This window comes from Halichoeres trimaculatus, unplaced genomic scaffold, assembly GCF_033239565.1.
Source record: "Halichoeres trimaculatus isolate MK-OKI-2021-1 unplaced genomic scaffold, fHalTri1.1 fHalTri1_scaffold_5, whole genome shotgun sequence".
Classification (NCBI taxonomy): domain Eukaryota; kingdom Metazoa; phylum Chordata; class Actinopteri; order Labriformes; family Labridae; genus Halichoeres; species Halichoeres trimaculatus.
In genome coordinates this window covers 9,453,910-9,469,420 of record NW_027437183.1, presented here as the reverse complement: position 1 = coordinate 9,469,420, position 15,511 = coordinate 9,453,910, and the positions used below count along the sequence as shown (strand labels likewise).

General features: G+C 40.8%; 1 protein-coding gene across 2 annotated transcripts in view; it reads left to right on the top strand.

Annotated features, from left to right (window-relative positions):
- gak (cyclin G associated kinase) overlaps positions 1–12,197 on the top strand; it is a 28,960-nt gene extending 16,763 nt beyond the window's left edge. The window contains exons 11-29 of one of the 2 annotated variants that reach the window (XM_074669973.1): positions 223–340; positions 2,798–2,847; positions 2,950–3,098; positions 3,402–3,524; positions 4,236–4,369; positions 4,811–5,005; positions 5,086–5,203; positions 5,285–5,364; positions 5,462–5,655; positions 5,747–5,908; positions 6,132–6,292; positions 6,404–6,659; positions 6,744–6,938; positions 7,177–7,314; positions 7,409–7,495; positions 7,756–8,001; positions 8,654–8,802; positions 10,248–10,424; positions 10,505–12,197. In XM_074669973.1, coding sequence (XP_074526074.1) covers positions 223–340; positions 2,798–2,847; positions 2,950–3,098; positions 3,402–3,524; positions 4,236–4,369; positions 4,811–5,005; positions 5,086–5,203; positions 5,285–5,364; positions 5,462–5,655; positions 5,747–5,908; positions 6,132–6,292; positions 6,404–6,659; positions 6,744–6,938; positions 7,177–7,314; positions 7,409–7,495; positions 7,756–8,001; positions 8,654–8,802; positions 10,248–10,424; positions 10,505–10,606 — 2,834 coding nt within the window. In that variant the 3' untranslated portion in view covers positions 10,607–12,197. Of the gene's footprint in view, positions 1–222; positions 341–2,797; positions 2,848–2,949; positions 3,099–3,401; positions 3,525–4,235; positions 4,370–4,810; positions 5,006–5,085; positions 5,204–5,284; positions 5,365–5,461; positions 5,656–5,746; positions 5,909–6,131; positions 6,293–6,403; positions 6,660–6,743; positions 6,939–7,176; positions 7,315–7,408; positions 7,496–7,755; positions 8,038–8,653; positions 8,803–10,247; positions 10,425–10,504 lie in introns of both variants that reach the window. The other variant, XM_074669972.1, reaches the window with a different exon arrangement.
- Positions 12,198–15,511: the final 3,314 nt, after the last annotated feature.

The following is a 15,511-nucleotide window of genomic DNA, read 5'->3' as shown; positions in this document are numbered from 1 at the left end:
AAGGCAGAGTATGTTTGCTCTTTGACTGAAGGAATCACTCCAGTGCTCCTGTTCATTCATAATATCAGAACTAGATTAGATAATATATACGCTCTAACAATTATTCTTAATGTGAAATATCACAACTGAAGTTATCTCATGATGCTTTCCCACGATTAGTTTGACTCTGTCTAGTTTTAACTACATACTTAGCACTCTCTCTTTTACCCATGATACTTTTAGGTATGTATGATCCTGATCAGGCGGGCAGTGGTCTCTTGGATATCTTAAGAGGAGGAACAGAGCGCTTCTTGACCAACATCAAGGACACGTCGTCTAAGGTCATCCAGTCAGTAGCGAGGTAAGGTGCTCCCATCGTGTTACCACAAAAGTCATCGATGTGCTTATTCATTTTTCCTTTTCAGTTGAATAATTTCTCATTTATCTCGTCTTTTCTCGTCAGTTGGCTTCACGCCGGCATGTGTTGCTGTATTGATCAATCAGTTTAATCAATTAACTTAGCAAAGCATCATGATGCTAAAACTCTTTTAATGATAATTTGATAAAATAGCTTGTAGACATGTTTTTAAACATGGCTCTCATCACAGTTGCATCGATCCAGAGTAAATCATGATAACCCTACATCTGCAGATTTGTTGCCAGTCACACTCATACCTACCCTATCCTCAGATTCACTTTTCAAAGGAGCATTTTGCTGCTTTCCCTTCTAAGTATATAAACAATTGATGGTGTCCAATCTGCTGCACCTTTCAGAAATCAATAATATTTGTTTATTTCGAAGGTTTGAGTAGCAAACTGTTCTACCCTCAGGCCCTCTGTCCTTCTCATCCTAAAGGTTGTTAATGTTTCATTTGGTGATCATGTCATCGCTCTGTTCCATCTGTTTGGTCGTTTGGTTTATTTTTTTTGTTGTTGTTTCTTTTCTCTGTCCCAATCCCTCATGGTCCCACTATGTGTCCATCACCTAGCAACCCAAGGTAAATACGGGGTCGGAGGAGTTCGTCATCTCATGCGTTGCTCTGTGTGTTCTTGTAGTTTGTGTTTGATTTAGAAGAAGAAGAAGAAAAAACAACCATTAAGTCTTTTTGCTGCGCCGTGTCTGCCATCACAGCTTGCTGATCCTAACGCGAAACATTCAATTCTCTTATTGAATGAATGCAGAAGAGAGTGTGATGTGAAGTGTGAAGAATTAAAGAGTGAATGAAAGAAGAGGTTGAGTGATTAACAAAACAAGTTTTTGTTCTGTGAAAGCAAAAACAAACCCCAGCGTTAGAACTAGAAGTTTAACAATCATGATTTTGAGCTTCATAATAATATCCAAAAGCCTTTCATTAAAGGTCCTCAACCCTTTCTTTTACCAGCTCTGCCAGATAAATCCAGTACTTCTACCGCTCTTTTAGCTTACACCTAACCCTTTTTTGTAATCAGTCAACTTTTCAAAGAGTTTATCAGTTCCATGAACTATTTCAATCATTTTTCCTACATTCCACTATAACAATTCATATATTTCTTTTTAATATTTAAGTGTTTAGCCTTCTTTCTGACTATTCATTAAGGATGCATCCATCCAACTTTTGTGGTTTCAATACCGATACCGATACTGATACCTGGGCTTTGGTATCGAATGATACAGATACCAATCCAATACCAATGTTAAATAACAACCCTTTATGCCCTACTGTGGGAATAAGACTGGTAAGGATTTGGGCAAAAGGCAAAAAGTGAGTAGATTGAAGTTAATATTTATTTAAACTCTAAAATATGTGAATGTTTACCAGCAAAATGCTTCATAAATTTCTGAAATTCTATGCAATTGTGAACTTCTTAACCTTGTCGACTGGTAATGCAGTTAAAAAAAAAGCAAATGCATCAGAGGCAACATTTCAAAATAAGTAGCAAAGAGCGCTGGTAAAGAAAAAATAAAGGCATAGAGCTGTTTGCCTGGATCGCCACCATGGATCTCTTGCCCCCATACCGATGGAGCTTCGAGGGGCACCGATACACAGATGTCTGATACCACTGATCAGCATTGATGCATTCCCTCTATTCATCTATTAATTAGAGCCATTTACAAATCTATTTTTGTCTTTAAACTAATTATTGTAACAAAGTCTTTCTACCCAGTTTGTCCAAAAGTTGTAGTAACTTGGTACTCGTGTACTGGAATCATAAACATATATAAATGAGTGACTGAGTAAGTGAATGGATGAATGGTGTCTGCAAGGTTTTACTGCGTCTCCACCGCTAACTAAATCACCATCTCAGCTTTGTCTTTGAACTAGCTTCATGTCTGTCTGTACACCAAACAGATACTATAACACTGTCTTCAAGTTTGAAAAGATCAAGTTGTTCATGTGTTTGTGAAGTATTATTTGGTGGTAAGAATCAGTGTGTCTTACTCTGCTTCTATTTAACAACCAGTCAAATTTGAACCAAGCAGCCTTGGACAGAAACGATTCTCCTTCTGTCAGAAGCATAAGCTGTTGTTACGTATCATTGATGGAGATTCAGATCCATACTGGGATTGATCAAATAAACTTCCCTCCTGCAGCATTGCAGTAACATAACCAGAGTCCCATTTAATATGATGTAATAATGCTGTAATTTAGTCTAGTCTTGTTTGTGATCCCCTTTTCCTCACTAGGCTACAAGCTAGTAGCTGTAATAGCCATGAAGTCTCCCAATCCTAAGTCATTGTGTTTTGTTTGTTGTTTTCTGAAGTGATCTGTGTTTTCTTCCACTGTTCTGTGTTTTGCACAAAATCCATTTACAAGCACATTTCCTTTTTCTGTCACAGCTATGCCAAAGGGGACCTGGATATCTCATACATCACCTCTAGAATAGCAGGTGAGCACTTCCTGTCGTAAGTAAAAGTTCAGCACTTCAAGAAAAGGATTTTAGTGGAACTGTTCTTATAATTTTCCAACGCCTGTGTCCTTGTCTGTGTAGTCATGTCCTTCCCAGCTGAGGGGGTGGAGTCTGCCATCAAGAACAACATCGAGGACGTCCGTCTGTTCCTGGATTCACGTCATGCTGGTCACTATGCTGTCTACAACCTCTCCAAACGATCATACAGGCCTTCACGGTTTCACAACAGGGTACGGACTTTGCCTTTGAATGTGTACTCTGTGTGTCCATATGTGCCTGAGTTTTGCTCTGTGCATTCATGCATGTTTTGACTGAGAGGATATAGATCAGACTGGGACTTCAACAAACACCTCTGTCACAGTATTGATGACTCATTTGCTGGAGTAGATAGTCAGCTGGTGTTGTTTTTCTCTCCTTAGCTCTCTGAAACTTATCATTACCACAATTTTTGATGTTATTGGAGTTATTCTTTCACTTTTGTGCAGCTGTGTGGTGTTACTGAGAAACTTGAGCATGTTTTTGTGTGTGTGCAGGTTTCAGAGTGTAACTGGCAGGTGCGTCGTGCCCCCAACCTGCGCAGTCTGTACAGTGTGTGTAAGAACATGCACCTGTGGCTCAAACAGGACCAGAGGAACATCTGTATAGTACACTGTTTGGTAAGTAGCTCCAGGAATAAAATGCCTTGTACAAATTCTTCTGCATGCTGGTGACAGTATGGGTGCCTTAAAGCAAATCATTTTCATCTGGTCTTGTCCATCGTTGGTTCCACTTTGGTGTGGGATTTACGAAGTTTTGCAAAGTGTTTTTCGTTGACTTGTTGTATTTGGGTGCCATTACATCAGAAAATATTTCTTTTAAAATCACATATTTGTTTCAGATCCTTAGTGCTGCCTGCAGAAAAGCTGTAACTAGAAGGTGGTTAACACCTGGAAAACCTACCATGGGAGAATGGATTGATAAAATTTATGATATATTTAAGATGGAGAAGATTACCTTTGTTTTGAGACTACAACAAGTTAATCTTTGTTTCCTTTTTTTGTTTTATTTTATATTCTGGTTTCAGAGTGTTTTTATATGTTTAAAGTTCCTGTTCTAATTTTACTGTATTTAAAAATGGTTATACGAATATTTTACTGAGTGCCTAATTGGTCCTTACATGCTTTTGTACGACTTACTAAGTCTGGGATAATTTTCTGTTGGATACAGTGGTTCATTTACAGATGGATAAATGAAGGATGATGTGTATTTTCATTGATTTTATGGACCTGAAAAACCATAATAAATTTTAAAAGAACTAAAAAAAAAGGTAGGAAAATGAGGAAAAGAATTCCTGCAGTATCTTAACTGTTTGACATTTCTTTCTGCAGGACGGCCGGGCAGCTTCAGCAGTGGCAGTTTGCTCCTTCTTGTGTTTCTGTCGCCTTTTCACCACAGCTGAAGCCGCAGTCTACATGTTCTCCATGAAACGCTGCCCACCTGGCATCGCACCCTCACACAAGAGGTATGAAGCTCACACAAAAAACGCTAAATGGTTGATATGTCTTTGGTTTGTTATCTTGGTTTGAATTTTTAGGAGAGTCGCTGAAACTTTGTGGTCTCTATTTTCAAGCTTTACCTCCATGCTATGTTTTTATTTTTTTCCTTAACCTTTACTCAACCAGGTTGGTCCTATTGAGATTAAAAACCCCTTTTTCAAGGGAGACCTGACCAAGACAGGCAGCAGCAAAAACACAAAGCTCATAGATAAATAAATAAAACACAAGATAATAGATAAAAACAATGCTCTGGGAAACAACTGTTCAAACAACCGAGCTAAAACTCTGACATCTTATAGAAACAGCCTCCACGTCTTTCATTTTAGATTTATAAATGTTTAAGGACACCAGCACCTTGAGTTTGGCAAACATCACACAATCTTGATTGGATGATTGATCTGTTGCAGGTATATCGAGTACATGTGTGACATGATGGCAGAAGAGCCCATCATCCCTCACAGCAAGCCCATTGTAATCCGCTCCATTGTCATGACACCCGTGCCGCTTTTCAACAAGCAGCGCAACGGGTGCAGGCCATTCTGTGAAGTTTACGTTGGGGACGAGAGAGTCCTCACCACATCACAGGAGTACGACAAGATGAAGTAAGTTTATAGATGTGCAGGAATGCCTTCATATTAAAGGGGGTTCCTTGATTAAGTGTTGTGCTTTTATTGATTTTCAGGGACTTTAAGATTGAGGACGGCAGAGCAGAGATTCCACTCAATGTGACAGTCCAAGGAGATGTGCTGGTGGTGATCTATCACGCAAGATCTACACTGGGAGGACGTCTACAGGCCAAGGTACTAAATAACTCCAGCTTTTAGGAGATTCTCTGCCTCTTTGTTTAGAAAGTGTTTAGATAATTGTCTGCTGTGTTTCAGATGGCATCCATGAAGATGTTCCAGATCCAGTTCCACACAGGCTTCGTCCCCAGAAATGCGACGACTGTCAAGTTTGCAAAGTATGTAACATGATTTTATTGAAGCACTTTTATCATATTGTTTGTTTTCCCTTTTTTTAAAATACATTTTTTAAATAACATTTTGTTCTCCTCTCAGGTACGACTTGGATGCCTGTGACATCCAGGAGAAGTACCCAGACTTGTTCCAGGTCAACCTGGACATCGAGGTGGAACCCAGAGACAGACCCAGCACTAAGACCCCTCCTTGGGAGAGCTTTCAGACTAAAGGCCTCAACCCCAAAATCCTCTTCAGCTCTCGTGACGAGCAGCAGGAGATCCTCAGTAAATTTGGTAAATTAAAAAAAGCCAAGCTCTGCATCTGGTCTGATTTGTCTTACTCACCTGAGCTGATCATCTAAACATTAAACCTTCCTCACTGCAGGTAAACCTGAGCTGCCTCGTCAGCCGGGTTCATCAGCGTTTTATGACTCAGAAGCTCCTCAGCCGGTTCAGACTCCAGAAGGTTCCAGCGCAACAGAACCAGAGTCTCCTGTGAGCACAGACAGCAACGCTAACAACTTCTTCCAGACACTGGATTGGGAAGGTACTAAAATGATGATCTCATGATGATATCTTGGCTTTGACAGCTTTTCTCTACTTTGTAAATATTTTCTGATGAAGAGGATAAAGTGTCTGGGTTTAGGGAACTTTTTTTAATGCATTATAAAAATGACAACCTGAATCCTCTTGTTCCAAATGTTCACTGAGCCAGTTCCTGGGCTAGTTTTAGAAAATGTCTTCTGACTCGCTTCTTCATGTGCTCGCAGATGTGCGTGGCTCTCAGGATGAAAATCAAGGAGGTGGGTCCTTGAATGACCAGGAAGAGCTGAGTGACCAATCAGAAGGAGAGTCATACTCTTACTCCGCCCCCAGTGGGGAGCCGCTGTCACGTGACCCCAGTGAACCGCTGTTTGATGCTGACTTCCAGGTCTGGATGATTAAGCTGTATTATGTACTTTAGACAAGATTCTGATTTATTTTGCTCCTTGATGAAGATTTTCTGATGACATTTCTTTATGTCCTCCTTGTCTCTCCTCAGACCCCCGCTCCAGCTGCCCAGGAGCCTCCCATGGGTGACACAGCCGACCTCCTAGGTTTGAACGCTGACCCTCAACCTCTTTCTGTGTCTTCAGCCTCTGCTCCTCATCAAGGAGTCCAGGGTGAAATGAAAGCTGCATCCAGCAATAGCGACCTCCTAAATGATCTGTTTGCACCCCCTGCTGGCCAAACAGGAGCAGTGCAGGAAGATTTGTTCTTCGGTGGACCAGCAAGTGTGGCTACTCCAGACTCTAAACGTAAAGATGGAGGCTTCACATGTTGATTCTGGGCGATTGTAAAAAGAATCTCTTATTTACTTCATCCCTGTGCTCTTGTTGCAGCGATGGGAGACCTCTTTGACCCATTTGGGATGGGGTCTGGATCTGGTGTCGGCTCCAGTGTGGGTTCCTCTCGTCAAGCATCTGGACCAGACCTGTTTGGAGACTTGTTGGGTTCTGACAGTTCGGCCACCAGCGGCTTCAGCTCGGCTCACAGTAACGCCACTCCTGCTTCCAACACAAGCCTCTTCAACCTCAGTGAGTCTGCCTCCTCCTCCTCCTCCTCCTCCTCCACTGCTCCTCTCATTCTGTTTTTAATGACAACAAACACAAACAACATGTTGACTTTTCAGCAACAAACTTGCGACAGTGTCTGAAAATCAAACCAGTTTTTCGGGACAGACTCCTCCTTTCTGCTAACATCTGCTACAAGCAGTTGAAAAGTAAAACAGCAATACTAAGTTAAGGGTTACTCAGTACGTTTGTGGCTTTACAGATAAGCTCACAAATGACGCTCCTAAGATGACATCATCAGCCAGCCAACCGGACCTGCTGGGAGGTTGGGATAGCTGGGCAGCTGGAACCACCGCGAGCATGAGCGCCACCACCAGCAAACCAAACTACACCAACACACGTGAGTGGACGTATATTCTGAAGGTATTAGGAATTTTCAGAGCATGTATAGAAAAACAAAGAATTTGACTCACATCTTCTCACTCCATCTGTAGCTTCCAGCATGTCGTCCATGTCGAAGGCCAAGTCTCAGACCTTTGATCCTTTTGCTGACTTAGGAAACCTTGGCTCCAATTTACCAGGTAGGAGGCCGTCATGGAAAATGTGTTTAAATGTATCAAAACGAAATCAAACCTTTCTCACACCCTCACTGAGTTGTCTTTCTGTTGTAAACTCAGAGCTAGACCTGATTCATAATTTTGGCAGCTGAGTCTGTTTAGGTTGTACGATATGCTGCACTATTTGTTCCTCTCAAGTCTTTTCTGTTTAAGAAACATCACTCACTTTTGTCTTGCTGCACAGATAAGTAGAGCAACTCTTATTTCTCCCATTTCATGTGCAGGTTCCTCCAGCAGCAACTTCTCCGGGCCTTCTCTTAATTCAAAGCCTCTATCTTCAGCTTCTTCCTCCTCCACTAAGCCTCAAGCCCAGCCGTGGCAAGGTGGGAGACCCGCCTCGGCCCAGAGCAAACCGTGGATGCACGGATCAGGATCTGGGACTGCACCCAAAGCTTCAGCCACGTCTCAGCCTGCTGCGGCTCAGCCCACCAAACCCAACTACAACCTCAACTTCTCCAGCGTCATCGGAGGTAGGGAGGAGAGAGGAGTCCGCGCGCCTGGTTTTGGTGAGAAACATCAGATGCTGGATGTAGGGAATGTTTTTCTGTGTTATTTATGCAGCGTTGTTAAAATGAAACAGCTTAACTAGCATCAGTGTCTATGAGTAAGTCAGCTTCGTTTCCACACATTACCATGTCCCTCCCATAGACTGTAAAACATGGACGTAGTCTCGCCGACGTCACCCGTCTGTTTCTGAAAAGGAAAATGAAGCACATTGGCTATAGCGGCCATATTGGTAGTGGCAAGGGCTTCGCCTACAGCTATAGGACGCCTGTCGGTCTCGTGACCCTCAGCTGTGCCTCTTATTGGGGGAGCTCACGATATTAATATCCTCTGAACTGCCGATTTAGAAAAAAATTCACCTCCCGTACAGTGGGTGCTGATAGTAAAATTAGTGACTCAGACAGGAGACGTTTTTTGAACCAGGCTGTGAATAGGTTAATTTCTGCTTGAAAACTGCTTTTTTGGCTTGGTGTGTATTTGACTTCCGGTACTTCCGGAGCCAGCCTCAAACGAACACTTGAGAAACAGCAGATTTTAGATTTGTGGTGCATTGTCTCGTATTTTTAGGAGGTTGCCGCTTGGTCCCTCCTTATTTCTCCATGCTATGTCACCTCACAGGCCCTAAACCGAAGGTAAAGGAGGATGATTTTGAGGACCTGTTGTCAACTCAGGGTTTTGCCTCTAAGCCTGATAAACCGGGACCAAGAACCATCGCTGAAATGAGGAGGCAGGAGATCTCGAGAGATATGGATCCACTTAAATTACAGGTGAGGGAGCAAAACACACAATCCTAAAATTTGTCAGTGTCTGTTAAGTTGCTGGTGTTCTCACTCAGTTCTTATTTTATTTTTCAGTATGTACCATGTTAGAAAAATGGGAAACACAACTCTTAAGCTAAAATAGTGCAGATGAAAGTTTTAGTCACTGAGTTAATCACTTCAGTCCAGAGGCATGGTTCCCCTATGACAAAGTGGGATTCTGTATTACCTAATCTGGTCTTTCAATTACTCATCAAACAGACTAATTAGACCAACTCAGTCCTTCACTGACAGGTTGTCAAGAGAGCCTGATCCTTACCTTAGAGATGCTATGAAGAGGACCTGTTTTAATTGCACTTCTTCGCCACCTTATGCCCTAAAGTTTCCCCACACTGTCCTAAACTACTTTTAGCGAGGCGTGTGTTTTTTAATTAAATGGAGATTGAATTGAAACATTTTTTTTTTTGTTCAAGGCAACTTTTAACTGGGTACGGCGCCCTGAAGTGAAGTACAGTTACATAGTGCTACGGTTTGAAACGTGACATCAAGCAGACATTGTAATAGCCGGCTATATGTAGCGCTATCGGCAGCCCGGAGCACCAAGGTATCTGTAGGCTAACGTGACAATAAGTAAACACTGTCAGTTTGTATGTAGTTTAGTAGCTGTTTATATTCAGCGCAGCTGGCAGCCCAGTGCTCTAAGACATGTCCATAATATGTAACGTTAGGGAATCCTGGTTAGCTATGTCCTGCCAGTCATCTACCAATCAGAGCTAACGTAACCTCACTCTTCATTTTATTGATAGACTCTCAAGTTTGAACAGACCACTGCAGAAAAACTGCTGCACATGCGTTGAAATGAACATTATCTCTAGCCCCTTAACCCCTGTGTTATAGAGTGATACAATATGAGCTAAAGGCTAATTAGCCTTTAGCTCGAGCTGTATCACTCTCCTGTTTAGCTTCTACTCTTCTGTCCTTTTTCTGTCTGACAGGTAGGCTCCTGTGTCATAGCCATAAAAATCGTTTTTAGCAGAGAAAAACACATATCTCTGTGTTTTATCTCTTCTTACTACTAAACTTTGTCAGCTGGCGTGGTGTTGTCACAGAGACGTGCCGTAAATCAATCCGGTCCTGGATGATCCAAACTGGAAGCTAAGAAGTTGAAATTTAAAATAACCTGTAACCAGCAATATTGGCACTGATAATTTCATTTTAATGTGTGGATTACAATCAGGCATATATCTAGAAGGGAGACTTTTTCAAGATCACTTTCAAACTCCTCACAGCCACTTTAAATTAGCTTCAAGTGCTGTAGCTATGGTAATTTCATTGAGTCTCTCACCACCAAGTAAACCCTCGATTCCAAAAGATACACTTTCCATTTTTTCCTTGTTGCATTGTGCACATCTCTTCTTAATCCTAGTGAGCTAACAGTTATGGTCTCTCTGCAGATCTTGGACTGGATCGAAGGTAAAGAGCGAAACATCCGAGCGCTGCTGTCCACCTTGCACACGGTGCTGTGGGAGGGAGAAACCCGCTGGAAGCCTGTGGGCATGGCTGACCTGGTTACACCTGAACAGGTGAAGAAGTACTACAGAAAGGCCGTGCTGGTCGTCCATCCTGATAAGGTAGAGTAAGACGAGGTGATTTTAATTGAAAGGGAATGGTATTTCAACGCGATCATTAATCCCCCAAACTCTCTCTGCAGGCAACGGGAAAGCCTTATGAACATTACGCTAAGATGATCTTCATGGAGCTGAACGACGCCTGGACAGAGTTCGAGAACCAGGGATCCAAAGCACTCTTCTAAAAACCTCAGTCTGGACTTTTCCAGACCAGAGTGGACAGGACTGAGCCCACATTGGGCCTTAGGGGGCGCAGAGCCTCTGAGAGGTGTCCTCTCTACTTTCCCCTTCACTCTCTTCGTCCCTCTTTAGTTTTTCTTCTGTTCACACGATTAAGGAAACAGACCTTTTGCCTCATGCCTGGCTGTGGTGAGAAAACCCATTCATGAACAGCCGGGTGAATGAACATTGTGTTTTAAACTCACTGCCTACCTGTACCAATGCCTGAGTGGTGCTGCAAACATCGGGAGGGTGGAATGGGTGACAATCACAAGAAGAAGAAGAAATAAATCAGAAAACACGAGGACCTTAAAAACGACAAGAAAAAAAGATCAAATGATCCCACACTTCAAAAAAATGCTGGTGTATTTTGGCTATGGCTTCAGGTTTGTCATTTGCTCTGGGCACTTTTTGCAAACATCCTGTCGTTAAAACAAGAGGTAAAAAAAAACAAAATTAACAGCACATAGCAGTCTTGTAAATTTTTCAGCATGCCAGCCAAAACGGACGTCTGCAGATATTTGAATGTTACGTTTTTCTGTTGCCTCAATCGGTAGCTGATGAATCTTGGAACATACCAGCCGCAGCAACCAACGGACAAAACAACTCTTCTTCTTCTTCTTCTGTCTTTAACGGGGACTAAAAGGGACTCTGAAACTAAGAAAGTCGATCACACACACGATAAAACTTGATTGGATTTGCTCCTGAGCCGTTTCCTCTCTGAGAAGAAAAAGACTATTGCCTGCTGAACACTACTAGTGCTGCTTCTGTCGTTATTGTTTATTACACACACACACGCACACACACACACACACACACACACACACACACTCCTCTGACTGATGCTCATATCTCCAGCCTGAACATTTGCAGACGGAGTTGGACTTGTTTCGAGGCTCTGTATTAACCCAAGCAGGCAGTCTGTTGTGTTGAAGTGCTCTTTTAACTCCACCCACTCAGGCTATACTGTGTAGCTAACTGCATGCTCTCCCACACTGAGCCTCCACTCAACAGGAGGGAGGGGATTTCAAACCAGGGTAGTCCTAACATGGCGGGGGGGCTCTTTTTTTTAATGAAGTGCTCTTTTTCTTGTAGCAGAATCAGAGAAGAGTCTACCTGCCTGATGACGCTGCGTGGCAGACTTCATGCCTTCTCAGCGCTTTATTCATTCCTTTTTACTCGAGTATTTCCATCACCACTGTCATTATTAACCTCTCTGTGTCTCTGTAAGCCCCGCCCACCTCCTGCGCAGACTACATTGGACTGATTTGTTATCAGTGCACAGGAGAAGATCAAAAAGTGAAGGAATGAAAAGAGAATATGTTCTTGTGCTCTTGGTTTTAATATTGTACTTTTTGGTTTCCTTTTTTGTTGATCATCACTTCATTGTAAACATGAAATGATTATCCTTCAAGTGACTTTGCGATGATAACAGCCTGAGCATTAGTGGATGATTGTGTGAGTGACAGAGTGTGAGTGTGTGTGAGGAAAGATAGATACTTTTTTGGCATCATGCTTTTTTTCTGCAATCACAATCTTATCTTTTTTTGATTCAACTCTTTTTGTTGATGTTTTGTATTTTCCAAAAACTTTCCAATTTTCACTCTTTTTTTTTCACATTTTACCTCATGGACCAATCAAATCACCTGTTTTTTTATTTATTATATTTTTGGGGCGGGAGGGTAGGGGTGATAATGACATGCATTCATGCATATAAATGGCACAAGTGAAATTTTGCAGATAATATATAAGTGGAATGTGCTGAATGCAAACGGAAAAGTTGATCACAGTGAGCCTCTTTGTTGCTGTTTTCATTCCAAAGCGTCTATTATTATTATTATACGAATGTGCTTTTATGAACATATATAAATATATATATCCTCTCTGTTGTTGAGCAGTATGTGTTTATCATTTCTCTGTTCGGTCTGTCCTTTGTTGTTGACTTCCTGTTGATTTTTTTTGCTCTTATATTGTTGCTTCTGTTTTGCATTTTGTTCAACTTCCAACATGAGGGGCCAGTGAACCTAAGTAAGAAGAGAAATGAACAGTTTCTGAAGCTTTAGTTAGAGCTGTCTGACAGTATGATCACAGTATAACAAAGGGGGGATCGCAAAACCACACATCAGCAGTGTTTACTGTACCAAATTACATCATAACTAATATGAATGTAGATTTCAGTGCAAAAAGAAAATTAAAAACATTTGATCCGTTTTGTCTTTCCTTTTTTACTGCTTCACGTCCACTTACTCACATAAACCAGAAAAGATATGCAAAAAAAATGTAGCCTTTGGTTTGGATCCTAAGTAGAATTGATTTAAAACCCTTGATGAATCAGAACCTGTTTTTCAAAACCTGTTTTCATAAAGCTAGATTGATTCAATAAACTATCTTTCAATATTTTAACACAACTTTTTAACATTTATAAAGTCTGTAGCCAGTGATAAATAATAAAATGTATAGTCGACCAGTAGTAGTGCCAATCAACGGAGGCCCTAAAGGGTGACGATTCCCATCACGATATATATATTTTATTATCATCAATATTTTTTATCTTACGAAAGATGGTTTTTCTTGTTTGCTTGAGAAAACAGAGCTTTTTATCCTAAGATAATTTTCTATCAGTTGAAAAATCACACCACTGAGTTGATCACTGCAGTTAGTCAAAAGACAGTGTGTCATATAATTAGTCATATAATCATGACCATCTGCCCAATACTGTATAGGCCATCCTAACATCAGGTCAGAGCCAAAGTGGACAACTAAAGGTGTGCTGCAGTATCTGGTATCAAGTTAAAAACATTTTCTTTACATTGTTTAAGCTGTACGGTGTCACTAGATCAGACATTGTTGTCTAGCACAGTGGTCCCCAACCCCTGGGGATACTCAACTTACATTGTTTCAGTATGATTTACTATCTGATTCTGAATGATATTTTATTTTGAAAAAAATACCTGATTTTCTCTGTCATACCCGTCTATGACTCATTCTTGACCCCAAACCCCCCAAGCTATCAGAATCAGATACAGAATCTCTTTATCGTCCAAGGGAGAAAAATTAGTTTAGCAGCACAAAGACAAGGTGACAACAACAGGGCTACATAAAAGTCCAAAAAAAAAAAAAAAAAACAGAAAAAAAAAAAACACAAAAACGAAAGGTTTAATTCTGAGCTAATCCCAAAATGGAAAATTACTACAGAGTAATTTAAAAGAGTAAAAGCAATGTGCACATGAGCAATAAAAGTGCAAGAAAAATAATCAGAATCTAGCGAGCAAAATGGACAAAAACAAACATCATTGGAAAGTTTCTTTAGGAAGGGTAAAAGAGCCAGTGAGGAGACAGAAGATTAGCTGGTCCGTGAAAATATTGTCACAAAACAGGTTGGGGATAGCTGGACTAGCACATCCCAAAGCTTCTGGATTAGACTGAGACCTTTTAAACTTGAAGGTGACATCAACACTTTGAAGTACCCAATGTGTTCTCCTCATCATTGCTCTGTGGTCCAGTTCTGATGCACTTACGTCCCCTGAAGGTGTCAGCACGGGCGCACTTCCTCAACACAGACCATGACACATCAAACCACAAAGCACTGTGGGTTAAATGAGAAGCAGCATTCACCTTTTCCCCTATTTGAACTTCAGTGACTCCTCTGTTGGATCAGAACACATAGGCTAACCTTTGCACCCTCTTTCATTAGTTTATAAGTTTTCTTTCCTTGGACCAGTTCTGGTAAGTACATATCACTGCAGACTCCAAACACCCCACAACAGCAGCAGATTTAGAGATGACCCTTTAACTAGTCCTCACAGCCTGTCAAAGTTGCTCACATCCTTAACTCCTTTACGCCTGTTGTCGAAAAATTTGCAACATACCCTGTTAGGTCTTGATGCAGCTGAAATGACCTTTTTTTAATCTCATTGTTACCTATTGATTCATATTCTACACAAACCAAAGATTGTATCAGACCCACTATATCACAAAATATTAGTCAGAGGATGAGCTTCTCATGTTTATATATATGATACGACTTAGTTATAACTATTGTGTGTACTATACTCAAATTTACAATCTTATCTTTTAATAATTTAATATCTGTAAGAATGCAAAAACACATAAAAACCATCTATTTTTATGATTTCAAATTAATTCAGGCAGTAAGGGGTTAAACTTGTCGATTGTTATAATAAATCATGAGGAAAATAAACAACATATTCAACATACTGACAGGCGCCGTTGCTAGAAGATGATTTACCTCACCTGTCAGTGGTCATAATGTTCAGGCTGACTGAACTTAGTGAACTAAAACTTACTTTAAATGAAATGTGTTGTTTCCTGATTTATATTTCACATTCTCTGAGATTAAAATATACCTTTCTGATAATCCTCATGGTTTACAAATCTCTTGACAAAAAAAGCAAGATTAGATTTTTTATTTTTCTAAACAGAAACATTTTAAGTGTCAATCCTTATATCACATAAATCATCAATTTGTCTGACAGTAAGTCTAGCACTGGAGAAAATCACAGCGCTGTGTCGTCATCCCAAATGTTACCAAACTAGCTTCCTCTGCAGTTCTTGTGTAACTAAAAGTTTTGCTTGTGTAAGGCTGTTTGTGCCAGAATACATGAGTGCTGTGTGTGCAGGTATGACGTCAGCTGAAAGGACTTCATAGAGGGGACTGAGACAGTCACAGATGATGGATTTTGTTTTCTCAGCATGGAGTGATTCACATAAATTACTATTTTGACGTAGAGAGTCACAATGAATGTATAAATGCTTCTTACATAAATCCTCCTCCTTCACTTTATCAGTGTGTAAAACGTCACACTTTGCACTTTTCTAAATCTCTGATGGACTCTTAAAATTCAGATGGT